The sequence below is a fragment of the Symsagittifera roscoffensis genome, chromosome 5 (assembly GCF_963678635.1).
Source record: "Symsagittifera roscoffensis chromosome 5, txSymRosc1.1, whole genome shotgun sequence".
NCBI classification, from domain to species: Eukaryota; Metazoa; Xenacoelomorpha; order Acoela; family Convolutidae; genus Symsagittifera; species Symsagittifera roscoffensis.
The window spans coordinates 36,723,604-36,739,355 of record NC_087066.1 but is presented as its reverse complement, the minus strand read 5'-3'; the positions used below and the strand labels follow the sequence as shown (position 1 = coordinate 36,739,355).

Genomic DNA, 15,752 nt, shown 5'->3' with positions numbered 1-15,752 from the left:
CCAGAAGCTTTCAAGAGACCCCTGTTGACCCACCGAAATGCGATCACGACAGGATGGAAGAGAGTGGGTAAGATGTCTAGAGACAATACCAAAGCGAGGGAATCGATACTAGAGGAGGACCTGGCGAAGAACGTGAGCTTGAGCCTGCACAACTCCTTTTGTTTGAACCGGGAATCTAGGGTGAAGGCACTACCCAACCAGGCAAAGAGGTTGCAGGAGCAAAGAGAATGGATGCGATCCTATGAACAGCTGAAGGCTTGGGAGGAAATCGTGATTAGCTCCGATGATGAAGAAGAACTGTTGAGACAGTTTGCCGTATCAAGTACTTCAGGGTGTGGCACCTCCAAGGCGAAGAGTGCGAGATGAGTGGATGGTTCGAATGGATCTTGAGTCTCGAGAGGGAAGGGGGGCTTGAGTGTGGATCCGGGTGAAACCTGGGTTCACAGAAAAAGAAATTTTAACGAATCAAATATTGTTATTAATATACTATATTTACTATATAAATCAAAATGCTGCATGAAAATTTCCTGATTGAATGGGACAAAAGAAATTTTAAATGATTGGCTTTAAAAGCAAGAATTCAAGGGTGCAGGTGTGTGCAGATTTTGATTGCTGTTTAGCGATAGTGTGAAAATTTTACATGGCCGTGAATTTTGGGGTGTAGATAAACTTAAGTCTGCTGCGAACTTCTGTAAATGACCACTGGCACTGTACCTTGAGCAACACTTGATTTTCTGGGACTCACTGGCAGACGACAGTACGCGATGAGGACATCGATCTCGAGTCCGGGGAGTATGTGCCAGTCGGTCATATTTGGAAGTTTGACCTTGAGAGAAGCAAAAAACACTTAATTTTGGGGTAATATTTAATTTTTCAAAAATTCGAATGGAGCCTGTCATGCACGATTTTCTCGCGATAACTGAAAGTCAAAAAAGAGAAGTCAGAACAATCGAGTGACAATCGCGGGAAAGTTGCAAGATAAATCAGTAGGAAATTGCTATTCGCAATTTCCGTCACAGTAATAATCTAGAGTAGAGCTGTCCCATTCGAAACAGAAAGAAGCGTATTCCCACGAACTGGATTATTGTGACTTGACTGGAGTATTATTCTAAACTGGACTAGAGTGAACCTTCGGTGGAAAGGTGGACAGCTTGAGTGTCCCAATGGTTCACGAGAAACTATAGTCTAGAGTACAAACTTGTTCTTGTTGTTAAAACTGACAAACATTAAACTCATTTTAGTTACATTATTTAATTCTCGAGTTAATTACCGACTGAAGTACTTCCCTTTCTTGAGCGTGCTACAATGTGAGTACTAAATTAAATTTCTGGAGTGTGTTTTATAATTGTTATGTTGAGGCAAGGCGAGTTTTAGGTTGTTCCATCTGAAATGGATCAAAGTTCCACTGTCTAATAAAAAATAACTTAACGGATTGTTCTAACCCGGTTTTTAACGGCGTTCATGTATTTTGGGTATCTAGTGACCTAAGTATGAGGACGTTCTTAATTCTAGAGTGGGGGGATATTTTAGTAGTAGCCTTTAAGCTGTAACGGGTCGTAGTCTCATGTCACAAACGAACCGAATTGGCTCCGACTGATTTGAGGTAGAAAAACACAAGAGATAGTGTCCCTGACTCTTGAGCCAATAGTTATAGGGCCTATTTTTCTTAAGCCTCATGTGTGACTGCAGTAGACGAATGTTACACATGCAAACAATCGTGCGAGCAAAGCACTGAAGGCCCTATACTGCATCAAAAGAAACTTATCACCTGCCACAACCATGAACAACAGGAAAAATGCATATAAAAGCTATGTAGTACCTATCGTTAGCTATGCATCATCAGTCTGGAAACCCTCAAAGCAAGATCTTGCCACCTTAGATAAAGTGCAACAGAGAGCAACGAAATGGATACTTGGAAATAAACAAATTCCTTATAAATCGAGGTTAACCACTCTTCAAATTCTTCCCTTGTCTCTTTACCAAGAAATGCATGTACTACTTTTGTTCGCGAACATTCTAAGAGGAACGACCGACCTGGAATGGTGGCGATTTATAGAAATCACTGAATCAAATCGACCGAAAACAACAAGACGTTTCAACGCGAAGAACTTTCGACTTCATAAATGCGAATCTGATTTCTGGTAACGCGCCTGCAGCCTGACAAACATATTTCACGATCACCTGAAATATGAAGTCCTATTAAGTGACTCGCTTAAACCAAAAATATCAAGAGTGTACTGGCAATTCTACGAGAAAATCTACAATGAAGTCGATACCTGCACCTTGAGAATCAACTGCGGATGCACAAGATGCTTAAACTTCAAAAAACTAAACTCATTAAACTAAAATATGATTGATCTCATAAACTTGATTCGGGAGCTAACTCCCATGGATGTATCCTAAATCCTGTTTTATTATAATTATTATTATTAGAGCAAAAAATGACAAGTATAAAGATCTTGTAGATGATGGATATATTTTTCAACCGCTAGCTTTTGAATTTCGGGGCGCGGCCGGCCCCAGCACAGAAATTTTTTTGAGCAAGCTTTGTAAGAACCTAAGCATATGCACTGATGAACCCAGAGCAGGCAGCTTTTTAAAACAGAGAATGTACCTGGCAATACAGATTGCGAACGCCGCTTGTGTACTCGGAACAATAAATGACAAAATAATTTTCGACGAATTTTTTTATGTGTAACACTTGTATATTATATTTTCTCGTGTCGAGTTGCGTGTTCTTATTGAAGAAACGTAACCCGTATCGACTTTAATTGAAAAGGACGTAAACACTTGTCATCTTCTTTTATCATTATCACTTCCATATCTAGAAAATTCCAAGGATTTTGACTGGAATACGTGATGAAGGGACTCCTGACTGTAACCTCGGTTACTATGATACTTTTGACCTTCCGATTACCCAAAAATAATAATAAAAAAAATTCCAGACTTTACACAAAATGCGCGAAAACTTAAAATCTGATTTTAAAGATAGAAATGAGTGGTCCAGAAACCGTAAAACCGGTACCTGAGGCTCCTCCTAACCAAGGAAAGAAAACACCAAGGGATTTTCTGAAAAGTGTCATCGGAAAACCAGTCGTTGTGAAACTAAATTCAGGCGTTGATTACCGAGGTATGAGTGAGAGAGTTTATGCTTCTGTGTTTTACACAAGGGTTTGGATCATTTGACGGCTGAGCTGACTTTCTGCACCGGGTTGCAATGTCCACAGTTGCATTTAATCGATTGTATTTAAATCAAAACAGTGAGAAGCGAGAGTTTGAAGCATTTCAGAAGGTTTTGTACTCTGTTCTGGCACCATATTAAGGTTTCGAAGAATCAATAATTTATTTGGAAAAAAAAGTTTTTTTTCGCTCGCTTCGCCATAAGTAAGAAATGCGTATTTGAATTTTTTTCAATGGAAAAAATCTTTGTTGTTTATATTACCCAAATCAAGCTAGATTGCTGGTTTAGTGTTATGAGATCAGTCCACATTTTTCTTGTGAAAGACTCGGCATCTATCTGTGTTACATTCTTGTGTTCTAATTTACCCGATAGATATTGCTAGTTGAAAATTTTTCAATGAGCCGATTCGTGGCTTATTGTTTCAGTAATGTGAATATTGGGCGGTGCCGGATCCCGTTGTCTGAGTTATTTTATTTTACTTTTTCAAGATAAACTTTTTGTGTTTTCACGCTGCCATTAGCAGGCGCTATCGAATTAAATTAATTCATGAAGGAATTATGCAATTGAGGCTATTCCCTTTCAAGTTTCAGATCAGATAAACAGTTAAATAGTTGGGTGCTGTCAGGGTACTCTCAGGGGTCGCAAATCTTGCCTCCAAATCTCATTTTTCAAATCCTTGTTGTTTACGATGATATGATGTCTTTTATGATTTAAAAAATCAATAAAACTAAGATAATAAAAAAATTATATAACTTTGAAGATCTTAATCTTGTTGTTGGACACTGTGAGGGTACTCTGAGCGGTTCCAAATCTTGTCTTTTAGTATGAGTGCTTGCACCTTAGTAGTTTTCGAGATCCGACTGTTTTTAGAATTTTTGTTACTGGTTTTGCCTCCAAATTTCACTTTTCAAATCCTTGTAGTTTTAGAGATATGACGTTTTTATTGATTTTTTCAAAAATTTTCAATAAAACTTAGAAAATAAAAAATTTCCATAACTTTGAAAATCCTAATCATGTTGTTGTAAATAGCGAGGGTACCCTGAGTGGTTGCAAATCTTGTCTCGGAATATGAGTGCTGAAATTCTTGTAGTTTTCGAGATATGACGGTTTTTAGGATTTTAAAATTTTTTAGAGAACTTTGATATAAAAAAATTTCACAAAAGTTTGAATTTTTCATCTCTATAGTGAGGCTCTGTCAGAGAATACTCAGGAGTTGCAAGTTCTGCCTCCAATTGTGACTGCTCAAATCCTTGTAGTTTTTCAGATATGACGTTTTTCGTGAATTTTTAAAAAGTTTTCAGAAAATTTAATTTTTTTCTTAAAAATTCGAAGTTGCCAATTCTGTAGTAAGGGCTGTCAGAAGATTATCAGGATCTTAGGGGTTGCGAACCTTTCCTCCAAAAAAGAGTGCTCAAACCTTGTTAGTTTTCGAAATTCGACGTTTTTTATGATTTACAAAAAAAAATTAAAACTTAGATAATAAAAATTTTCTATAACTTTGAAGATCCTAATCTTAACGTTGGAAACTATGAGGATACTCTAAGCGGTTGCAAATCTTGTCTCTTATCATGAATGCTCGCACCTTAGTAGTTTTCGAGATCTGACTGTTTTAAGAATTTTTATGACGGGTTTTGCCTCCAAATCTCACTTTTCAAATCCTTGTAGTTTTCGAGATAAGACGTTTTTTATGATTTTTTCAAAAGTTTTCAATAAAACTTAAAAAATAAAAAATTTCCATAACTTTGAAGACCTTAATCATGTTGTTGTAAATAGTGAGGGTACTCTGAGTGGTTGCAAATCTTGTCTCGGAATATGAGTGCTGAAATTCTTGTAGTTTTCGAGATATGACGGTTTTAAGGATTTTAAAATTTTTTAGAGAACTTTGATATAAAAAAATTTCACAAAAATTTGAATTTTTCATCTCTATAGTGAGGCTCTGTCAGAAAATACTCAGGAGTTGCAATTTTTGCCTTCAATTGTGACTGCTCAAATCCTTGTAGTTTTGCAGATATGACGTTTTTCGTGTATTTTAAAGTTTTCAGAAAACTTAATTTTTTTCTTAAAAATTCGAAGTTGCCAATTCTGTAGTAAGGGCTGTCAGAAGATTATCAGGATCTTAGGGGTTGCGAATCTTGCCTCCAAAAAAGAGTGCTCAAACCTTGTTAGTTTTCGAGATTCGACGTTTTTTATGATTTAAAAAAATATCAATAAAACTTAGATAATAAAAATTTTCTATAACTTTGAAGATCCTAATCTTAACGTTGGAAACTATGAGGATACTCTAAGCGGTTGCAAATCTTGTCTCTTAGTATGAGTGCTTGCACCTTAGTAGTTTTCGAGATCTGACTGTTTTTAGAATTTTTGTTACTGGTTTTGCCTCCAAATTTCACTTTTCAAATCCTTGTAGTTTTAGAGATATGACGTTTTTATTGATTTTTTCAAAAGTTTTCAATAAAACTTAAAAAATAAAAAATTTCCATAACTTTGAAGACCTTAATCATGTTGTTGTAAATAGTGAGGGTACTCTGAGTGGTTGCAAATCTTGTCTCGGAATATGAGTGCTGAAATTCTTGTAGTTTTCGAGATATGACGGTTTTTAGGATTTTAAAATTTTTTAGAGAACTTTGATATTAAAAAATTTCACAAAAATTTGAATTTTTCATCTCTATAGTGAGGCTCTGTCAGAGAATACTCAGGAGTTGCAAGTTTTGCCTTCAATTGTTACTGCTCAAATCCTTGTAGTTTTCGAGATACGACGTTTTTTATGATTTTTTCAAAAGTTTTCAATAAAACTTAAAAAATAAAAAATTTCCATAACTTTGAAGACCTTAATCATGTTGTTGTAAATAGTGAGGGTACTCTGAGTGGTTGCAAATCTTGTCTCGGAATATGAGTGCTGAAATTCTTGTAGTTTTCGAGATATGACGGTTTTAAGGATTTTAAAATTTTTTAGAGAACTTTGATATAAAAAAATTTCACAAAAATTTGAATTTTTCATCTCTATAGTGAGGCTCTGTCAGAAAATACTCAGGAGTTGCAATTTTTGCCTTCAATTGTGACTGCTCAAATCCTTGTAGTTTTGCAGATATGACGTTTTTCGTGTATTTTAAAGTTTTCAGAAAACTTAATTTTTTTCTTAAAAATTCGAAGTTGCCAATTCTGTAGTAAGGGCTGTCAGAAGATTATCAGGATCTTAGGGGTTGCGAATCTTGCCTCCAAAAAAGAGTGCTCAAACCTTGTTAGTTTTCGAGATTCGACGTTTTTTATGATTTAAAAAAATATCAATAAAACTTAGATAATAAAAATTTTCTATAACTTTGAAGATCCTAATCTTAACGTTGGAAACTATGAGGATACTCTAAGCGGTTGCAAATCTTGTCTCTTAGTATGAGTGCTTGCACCTTAGTAGTTTTCGAGATCTGACTGTTTTTAGAATTTTTGTTACTGGTTTTGCCTCCAAATTTCACTTTTCAAATCCTTGTAGTTTTAGAGATATGACGTTTTTATTGATTTTTTCAAAAATTTTCAATAAAACTTAGAAAATAAAAAATTTCCATAACTTTGAAAATCCTAATCATGTTGTTGTAAATAGTGAGGGTACCCTGAGTGGTTGCAAATCTTGTCTCGGAATATGAGTGCTGAAATTCTTGTAGTTTTCGAGATGTGACGGTTTTTAGGATTTTAAAATTTTTTAGAGAACTTTGATATAAAAAAATTTCACAAAAGTTTGAATTTTTTATCTCTATAGTGAGGCTCTGTCAGAGAATACTCAGGAGTTGCAAGTTCTGCCTCCAATTGTGACTGCTCAAATCCTTGTAGTTTTTCAGATATGACGTTTTTCGTGAATTTTTAAAAAGTTTTCAGAAAATTTAACTTTTTTCTTAAAAATTCGAAGTTGCCAATTCTGTAGTAAGGGCTGTCAGAAGATTATCAATTGCCTTGCCTCTAGATTTTGAAGATATACTCAAAGCTAAACATGTTTCAAACGTAATCAACTGTCGATGGACATACTGAAGAAACTTATAAGGATTTTTTAAATGAAATAATCTAAAATTTGTTCGCGCAAAATTTGTTTTCCTGCGATTTGATTTGGTCTAGTTGCGAAATGTTTCTAGTTTCAAAAATGAATTTAATTTGCTGAATTCCAAGCGAAATAGAAAAATTACATATTGATTCAGTAATCTCCTAATGCGTTAGCTTTAAGAAAAATGCCAATCATAAACACATGAAATTTAAAGAGCTTAAACATGAAGTTTTTTTTCTACGATATTAGAAATGTTCAAAAATTTTATATCATATCTTTATATCAAAATATTATATCAAATTTATATCAATTCAAATAAGCGTGGTTTTCCACTACTGGGCCGTCTTTTTTTTTAAATACAACTTTGATGCCCGATGCATAATTGTTGGCTGTGTTTTGCTTGAAGGTGTGTTGGCATGTCTTGATGGCTATATGAATATTGCATTGGAGCAGACTGAAGAATACGTCAATGGACAGCTGCGCAACAAATACGGGGACACATTTATTCGTGGTAACAATGGTAAATATACTGCTGACAAAATTGAGATAAACATGACGCGATTAAGCAGAATTTTTACGCTTGCGATTAGCAAGCGTTACGGAAAAGGAATATTGACTTTTTTTTCGAATTTACACTTTTCTATAGACTTGATCCGTTATACAAAATCATTTGATAGCTTTATCAGTTGAATCATTCGATAGCTTGGCTTATAATAAACTCAATTTCTCAGATTTTTTTTGGCACACTTGGCTTAGAGGTAACGTAACGACTACGCCTGTGACGGCAAAGGTTTTAGGTTCTAATCTTGCCAGGTTCTTTTTTTTTCAAATGGAAAATTTTTCGTTCCGTTACGAACCTCCGTTTCAGCAAAATTTTTGGCCTTTTGTTTGTCTGCGTTTGTTTTGTTTTTCGCCGTAGTTACTACATCACGGTTTTTTGATGTTAGCGATTTTTTTTGTTGTTGTATGTATTATTAGTTTATTCGTAACTTGTAAATTTACTTCGCTTAACTTTATTATTTTCGTTTGTGATGGAGGACATGCGTATTAGAATTTCCGATTTTCCAAAAATTTTTCGTGACAACGGTTGTTTACCCTGCTTTTGTTGCTCGATAAATTTTTGGAATACTTATTTAACGACAGCAATTGTGTTTCTGGGCGTTTTTTTCTTCAAAAATATTGTTCTCGACGAAATTTTGAAATTTTTGTGCAAGTGATTTTTTCGAAAAGTCTAACTAAGTGGTTTTTTCGTGGTTTTTTGTGTAAGTGGTTCTCGACCAAATTTTCAATTTTTCGGCTTACTAGTTTTCCTTCTTTTTCTGTCTGCTAGATTGTGCTATGTTTGTGTGGCTTCGCAATTTTGGTGAGGCTGCGTTTCGCCTTTGTCTTCTGATTTTGTACATAGTTCTTTTTTAGTATCAATGAACGTAGCGAAGACACTTGCATAGGCCATGTTGATTATTTCAGAAAGTCTAAAATGCTCTAATGAACTCAGATAAGTACTTTCATACAGCGTTGGGAATGTTTTAAAACATGGCAAAAAAACAAAGTTTTAAAACAGAAATTATAAACAGTGACTTTTATCGCAAAAAACTAACATTGTATGGGAGGCGAACCGCTGCGATAGGGGTATGAGCCGCCTTCCCTTATTGAGCTGGCTCGATCTCAGTAATGTTGCACCCGATCATCTTAAACAGTTTGTAGCAAAAAGAAGAGATGATTATTTGACTCCCGTTTTTCTTGCCACATATCTATTAGATCAGCGGTGTAAGGGCAGAAAGTTAGATCTGAACAAACTGTAAAAAAAACAATAAAACATGTGTTATATTAAAAAAAAACGCTGTTTAATTGATTTTTTCAATAAAAAACGTTTTTTCCCAACCCTGCTTTCATATATGAATGTACTTATCCATATTAGTTTTTGTAGTTCAATTCAAATTTAATTGCCAGTTTTAAAAGCTAGTCGAATTCCCCTTACTAACTACAAAAGTGGTGGCGAGAAAAAACGTGATCGCATGTGAATTTAATTTTTTGAATTCACAGCGGAATACAATGTCAACTATTGATCCAATTTTTCATTTTTGGTTAATTCGATCAAAAAAAGTATCGATCAACAATGATTCTGGAAATTAAAACAGGTTAAAGGCCATGTAATATTTTTTTTGAGACGAGGAAGCTGAAGATTTCTTTTCTCGGTCTCCTTTGGGTTCAATGACAGGTTTCCAACTGTCTGTTGGCTATGCTTCCAATATTTGGATAATTTCTTCATTAAGATTGTTATAATATATTATCAACATGGTTTATGTTAGCTTGGATGGTGTATTTAAGGGTCAATGAACGTAGTGAAGTCACGTAAAATAGGTCGTGATTGTTTTTTTTTCATTAGGAAACAGTCTTTACACTTGCGGCTTGCGAGCGTAGTGTAATAGTATGAACGTTCTTTTTTTTCAACGTAGCTCTCGCAGATAAAAATGCTCATTTGGTTGCCCCTGTAAAATTTGAGTCGAACAGGAAAATTGTTAAGGTCACGAACAACGTGATCGACTTGTAGTATCGAAAGTCGATTTTAATTTTCCTATTTCTCAGCAGAATAAACAATAAACCAGTTGATCCAGTTTTCTCAAATTGGTTTATCTTTTCAAAACAAAGTAAATCATAATTTATTCATAAAATTCAAATAGTCTTTTTGTAGAATTTTGAAGTTTTTTCAAAAAGAAAGTCTTTTTTTTCAATTTTATTGCGTTCATGACTTTTTCCAACAGTCTGTTGGCTATGTTTTTAAGTTCAATCCAAGTTCGTGTACCAAAATGAAGGTACATTAAGTTTTTTTAAATCTAGAACGCGGAAATGGCGCGAAAAAACGTGAATGACCTTTAGTTTCGGAAGTAGATTTAAGCTTAAAGATTTTCAGCACAATATAAATTACCTACTGATTACGTTTTTACACAAACAAAGCGTAGTGTATTATTACGAAGAGTTTTTTTCCAACCCATGTCGCAAATTAAAGTGCTCATTCGGTGGCACTTTTGGTATTTTTCAATTTAATCATATTTAGGCTTCTTTGAGCAGAAATAAATTAATGGAAAATGTTGCTTTGTTTTTGACTAGTTTTAAGTCCTAGTTGAAAAAAATGTTTTATGAAAATGTATATGGGATTTAATGTTTTTTGTTTTTTTGCAACGCTTTGCAAATTTTTTTTTAACTTTTGCAGAAACATCAATCTTGTTTCAAAAACTACTGAAGCAATTTTCAAAAAAGATGGTACCAATGGAAAAACTGGCTGCTCTTCTATATGCCTGCATGTTTTGCTAGTCTTTTTTCATATTACCTCACGTTCTACGGCCTTCGAAAGTTTTTTCAGTAGGGGAATTTTTGGCCTACTTCTTTGAATTTTTTCATTTTCCTAAATATTAAATGCACAAATCAGAGATGAAGGTTACAATCAATCGGATAAGTTATGAGATTTTGCCCTCTCAAGCGGCTCTTACCTGGATTCGGTAGAAAAAGTTATGGCCTCAAGCAAGCTCAATTTTTTGACATTTTGGTTAATTTTTTAAACTTTTAACTTTTCTCAAAAACTGCCCTGCCAAATCGGAGATTAGGGGTTTAACCGAATAAAAAATCTGATATGCGATTCTTACCCGCGTAAGCGGCTATGCCCTGCCTTTTGAAAAAACTTGTAGCCTTAGAAAATGTCCACTTTTTGAAAATTCTCCCGTTTTTTGGAAAGTTTTTTTTTTGTTTCAAAAACTAACCTGTTGAATCTGAGGTTGATAGATCATTAAAACTAACATGGCGCTTGTATTTGGCCTGCATAATCTGTTTTACCTGTTTTTTTAAACAAAAAAGCTGCTATGGATTTCGGAAAAATTCCTTTAGTTTTTTAAACCTTTTTAAAAGAAATTTCGTCTTTATTCTCGAAAACTACTTATTCTCGAAAGCTAAATCTGATTCTCGAAAATTATTTATTCTCGAAAGCTAAATCTGATATTAAGGACTCAATCTACAAAATCAGGCTGCGGAAATCTTTAGTCTAAAAGTCATGGTGCAGAAAGCAGAGACTTTTATTATGCATTGGTAGAGAAAATTTTAAGGATGTAGGAAAAGTCGATTTGGGAATCCTTTTCAGTTTTTTCCGAAAGCTACCAAGCCAGATCTAAAGATTTCAATTGAAAGAACTAGAAGGCGTTTTCTTCTTTAAATAAAGGCTTACCCCCTGCATTAGCAGGGAAACAAAAGGGCTTAGCGTAAAGTCCTTTTTTTGAAGCTTTGAAAATTACGCATTTCCGTATCAGTACAATATATGACCAACATGGTGCCTGCATGTTTTGCTAGTCTTTTTTCATTTTAACTCACGTTCTACGGCCTTCGAAAGTTTCAGTAGGGGGATTTTTGGCCTTTTTTCGAGTTTTTTCGTTTTCTTAAACATTAAATGCACAAATCAGAGATGAAGGTTACAATCAAACGAACTAACTATGGGATATTCCCTTCTCAAGCGGCCCTTATCTGAATGAACACCCAGCCAAATCTGAGATAAAGACTTCAGTTGAAAGAACTAGTAGTAGTTTTCTTCTTTAAATCAGCGCTTAATCCTCTGCATTAGCAGGAAACACTAGGGTTTAGGATAAAGTCCATTTTTGAAACTTTGAAAATTACGCATTTCCGTATCAGTACAATATATGAACAACAATACTAGAGCATATAGATTCAGCATTAGCTAGACCACTAGTTTACTTGCAAGCGACCTTTGCGCGGATTCGAGGCCGTGAAATTGCTAATCAACTGGTGAGATATCCTTTTCTGGAAGTTTTAAATAATTTTGTTTTTTTTTGGTCAAATTTTTGCTGCATAAAATTGGCAGTTAAATATAGACTGTAGCTGCTTATTGGTAGCTAGTGTTAGTAAAACTACAAGCGGCCGTGGAGCAGATGTGAGAACGTGATACTCCTAGTCTCAACAAAAAAATTTTCAAGGTGTTTTAATCTTTTCCTTAATTCATTTTGTCTTACCTGTTTAGAGCTCTTTTTTGCGTTTTCCTCGCTTGTGTTAGCGAAGCGCTGCTTGGCCTCTGTGTTTTTCTTTGGGCGTATTTTATGAAAACAAGCGATATATAATATTCGTGAAAAGTAGAGATCTTCAACGTGATATGTTTCTTCGAAATTCTGAAGTATCAAAAAGTCAATCATTTCTTTTCGGTTTTACTTAATTCCTCCCTCCAATGAAATTTTTCCGGTTTTCTGTTGTCTCTTAATTTCAATTAGGTTTATGTTTCAGTTTTGTACATCAGTACTACAAAGCGAAGATGAGAGGAGACACATAAACGTTTACATTGATTTTTTTTTGCTTACCCTTGCTTTATTGAATTCAATTTTTTTTCTGCTTCTTTTTTCTTAATTTGATCATTTGAGTGCTTTGTATGCATTAACGAATTGAAGAATGTGTTCGAGGAACTTGAGATGTAACATAGAAAACCATTAAAGGGGAGACACCTGCAGTTTTTGTGGTTGGGAAGTTCATGTTCAAACTTCAAGTTGCTAAAATCAGGTCAACCTCAGTTGACAAAACACAAAACCGCAGAAATCCTGGTTATATCGAGAAACTTATCTTGGAAATTGATTCAGTTTCATTCGAAGCCATTAAGTTCTGCAAGAAAATAAAACAGCAGGTTTCATTGGAACTATAAATTGTTATTTTGAACATTTTTAAGCGCAGTAAAGTACATTCAAGGGCCATCAAGCAAGATAGCAGCCATTTTGGCGACGGTGTTTTCAATTGTGTTTTCTAAGGGAAGCTTTGTGCGAAGTGCATTTGAGCTGCGTGTTTATTTAACTGAGCTCTCATCTCTCTCTCTCTCTCGTCGTACCTTATCTGAGTTCTCTGCTATCAACCATGACACAGATGGTGTTCAAGAGCAAGTTTGATGACGTCCAAATTCCAGAGAAGCCCTTCTCCGAGTTCTTCTTTGAGCACTTCGACCGGTAAGGATTAGCGTAATGCAATACTTTAAAGCAAAATATAGTGTTTTACACTTGTTATCAAAATTAAACGCAATTTCAGCTGTTAACACTAAGCAGCCACTGCAATTTTGGACATTTTTTCAATTTTTTTTACTAAGTTTCTACATAAATTATGAGAGCAGATGATCATAAATATCCTCTATCGAAGTATCAATATTTGGCTGAAGTGACTCACCAGCTTATTCAGGGTCTGTTCTCGCTAGAATTCAAGGTCGTAATTAATGAATTTTCGAACGAATGGTGAACGAAGTGACATAAGGACAAGTTTAGTTTATATATGTAAAATCTTTGGTTCCATCTGGGGACCTGCTAGATTGACCTTGTGATCGCTATGCTATGTCTTCTGGCGCACACTGAAACAAAAGAGTGCAGAACATAAAGTATTTTGAACGATGCAGTTGCCTTTGAATTAAACATATTTACCTTGGTGTTTTCACATCATGGCGCAGCCAGCTGAAAGAAAAGGGGGGGGGGGGGAACCCACTGAATGTTATATCATTTTGGGATGCGCGAACGCCGGAGCCACCTACATACTGGGAAGAGTATGTGAGAAAAGGCGAAAAAACTGAAAGACCGAAACAAAGGTCTAAAGTTGTTCAGGCGCTGTTTTAAAATTGATTTATTAATATATTCATTTGCGTGTTTTATGACATTGAACTCTGCTTGTAACTACTGTAATTTATGTCAGTTCGATATTCTTTGTTGACATGTAATTTTCGAAAATTACGGTTAATTTACGCATGAAATGAAATGTTGCCAATCAACCAGCTACCCGAAATCGATCTACCTCAGAACCGAAACGAGGCAGAAATAGTCTGAAAATTCCAGGTTTTGCATTCCGATTCAGGTTTTCCCAACGTCATAAAATTGTCACAAACAGCTGCGTTTAGAAAAATTGTCGTGCTGATATAATCAATTATCTTGCTGAGACTGTTTCTTATCGCATGAATAACTATTTTTACTCAGCTTATTCGAGATGGAAAACTTTCTGCAGATGGCGAAAGCTGGCGCTTTTGTACCCGCAAAAAAAGTTCTTGTCTCATTTTTAATAACTTCATCGAGGGTTAGCTCTGCTCGTTTAACCTCTTGGTACTTGTAAAAATTTCGTGTTAATTTGAAGTAAATGTTGAAACAGGCTATTTGATAACGGAAACTCGAATTTGCGTTCAAGTTTGCCGACTAGTGTATGTCGAATACGGACTGTCAAGTCAAGTTATCAGCGCATGCTTTTCAGTTTAGTAGATAAAGATAAGTTTGTTGGAAAATAGTATGCAGATAAGGTCGCGCTTGTTTCCCGAGTTTTGCATGTTTTTATGGCGGGTTTTAATTTTTTGATATTTTAATTTCGAGCGAAGAAATTGAAAAAAATAGACTTATAATAGGCTTATAATGAGCTCATAATAGTAGTCTCAAAAATGCTAAACTTTCTGTGCTGCTTTTGCACAATACCTGGCATTGCTTCCTGTTCTATTTTAACTTGCAGGTACGGGGATGAAGTGGCTCTAGTGGAGGCAGTGTCCGGCCAGACCTACACATTTAGACAGATGAAGCAGCTGTGTGAGAGAGTAGCCAGTGGCATGCTCAGAAAGGGATGGAAGAAAGGAGACGTCGTCTGCATTTTCAGGTGGGTCCCAATAAAAGAAGAAGAATTTATTTATCCAAAATCATGTAGAAACAAACATCATAAATTTGTTTTCAACTAGTTATTACACAAGCAAAGCTTGTGTGATATTACGAACTCTCTTTTTTTCCAACCTAAGTCGCAAATATAAGTGCTCTTTTTGAAAAAGCTCATTTATTGCAGTATATGCATAAGATCGATAACCAGCGATTAAGAACAGCCAATGCTAAGGATATTAACGCAGACTATTATTTTACATATAGCACTTTAGCTTTAAGGCATCATGGATCTGTAGCGTAGACGTAGGGAAGGAGACCAGCAGCAGAGGGTTCGAATCCGGGCAGGGTCAGATGTTTTAAATGGAATTTTTCGTATACCAGTTAAAATGCGTCCGCTCTATAAATTGAGGCATGTTAGTTGGAAGTTTCTTTTTGTTTTCAAATTGACTGTTATTGCTAATGAGTCATAATTGGCTGGCGTCTATTAGCAATTATAGAGACTCATAATTGGCGTGCGTCACTTATGAAATTTTATAGACTCAAAGTTTTTCCCATTCAGTTTTTCCCAGTAGCTTTATCGGTCATATTTTTGCTTTTGTATGCGAAGTGCAACTTCGCCTCTGTGTAAACAATTGATATCGAACCATTCATTCCAGTACATGAAATTAGAAAGGATAGACGAAACGCGCTTTGAGCTCCTACTTAAGGTCTACCCTCTATTCAAAGAAATTAGAGTAAATAGTAGAAAAAAAATAAAGTTCGAATTTTTTGAAGCGGTTCTTTTGAATCTTCTTGGACATTTAGCACAACCCAGTAGCATACACTCAGTTCAGGCTGTCATCGATAATATTATACGATGTCTCAATAATTGATGGATAAACAAAAAGGAGAACAATTGGAAAGGACTAGA

The 15,752-nt window shown here is 35.1% G+C and overlaps 3 protein-coding genes across 3 annotated transcripts in view; all 3 read left to right on the top strand.

Annotated features, from left to right (window-relative positions):
- LOC134847014 (fatty acyl-CoA reductase 2-like) overlaps positions 1-15,752 on the top strand; it is a 116,606-nt gene that overhangs the window by 23,692 nt on the left and 77,162 nt on the right. The gene's annotated exons all lie outside the window — the stretch shown is intronic.
- Positions 2,980-12,585, top strand: LOC134847016 (U6 snRNA-associated Sm-like protein LSm6). Its single transcript, XM_063864500.1, has 3 exons — positions 2,980-3,130; positions 7,612-7,725; positions 12,480-12,585. The coding sequence occupies exons 1-3, from the start codon at positions 2,995-2,997 to the stop codon at positions 12,509-12,511; spliced, it is 282 nt and encodes a 93-aa protein (XP_063720570.1). The 5' UTR covers positions 2,980-2,994; the 3' UTR covers positions 12,512-12,585.
- The window catches only part of LOC134847013 (uncharacterized), a 29,227-nt gene continuing 26,095 nt past the window's right edge, over positions 12,621-15,752 (top strand). Inside the window, exons 1-2 of the mRNA XM_063864495.1 lie at positions 12,621-13,183; positions 14,706-14,846. Coding sequence (XP_063720565.1) covers positions 13,095-13,183; positions 14,706-14,846 — 230 coding nt within the window. The 5' untranslated portion in view covers positions 12,621-13,094. The remainder of the gene's footprint in view (positions 13,184-14,705; positions 14,847-15,752) is intronic.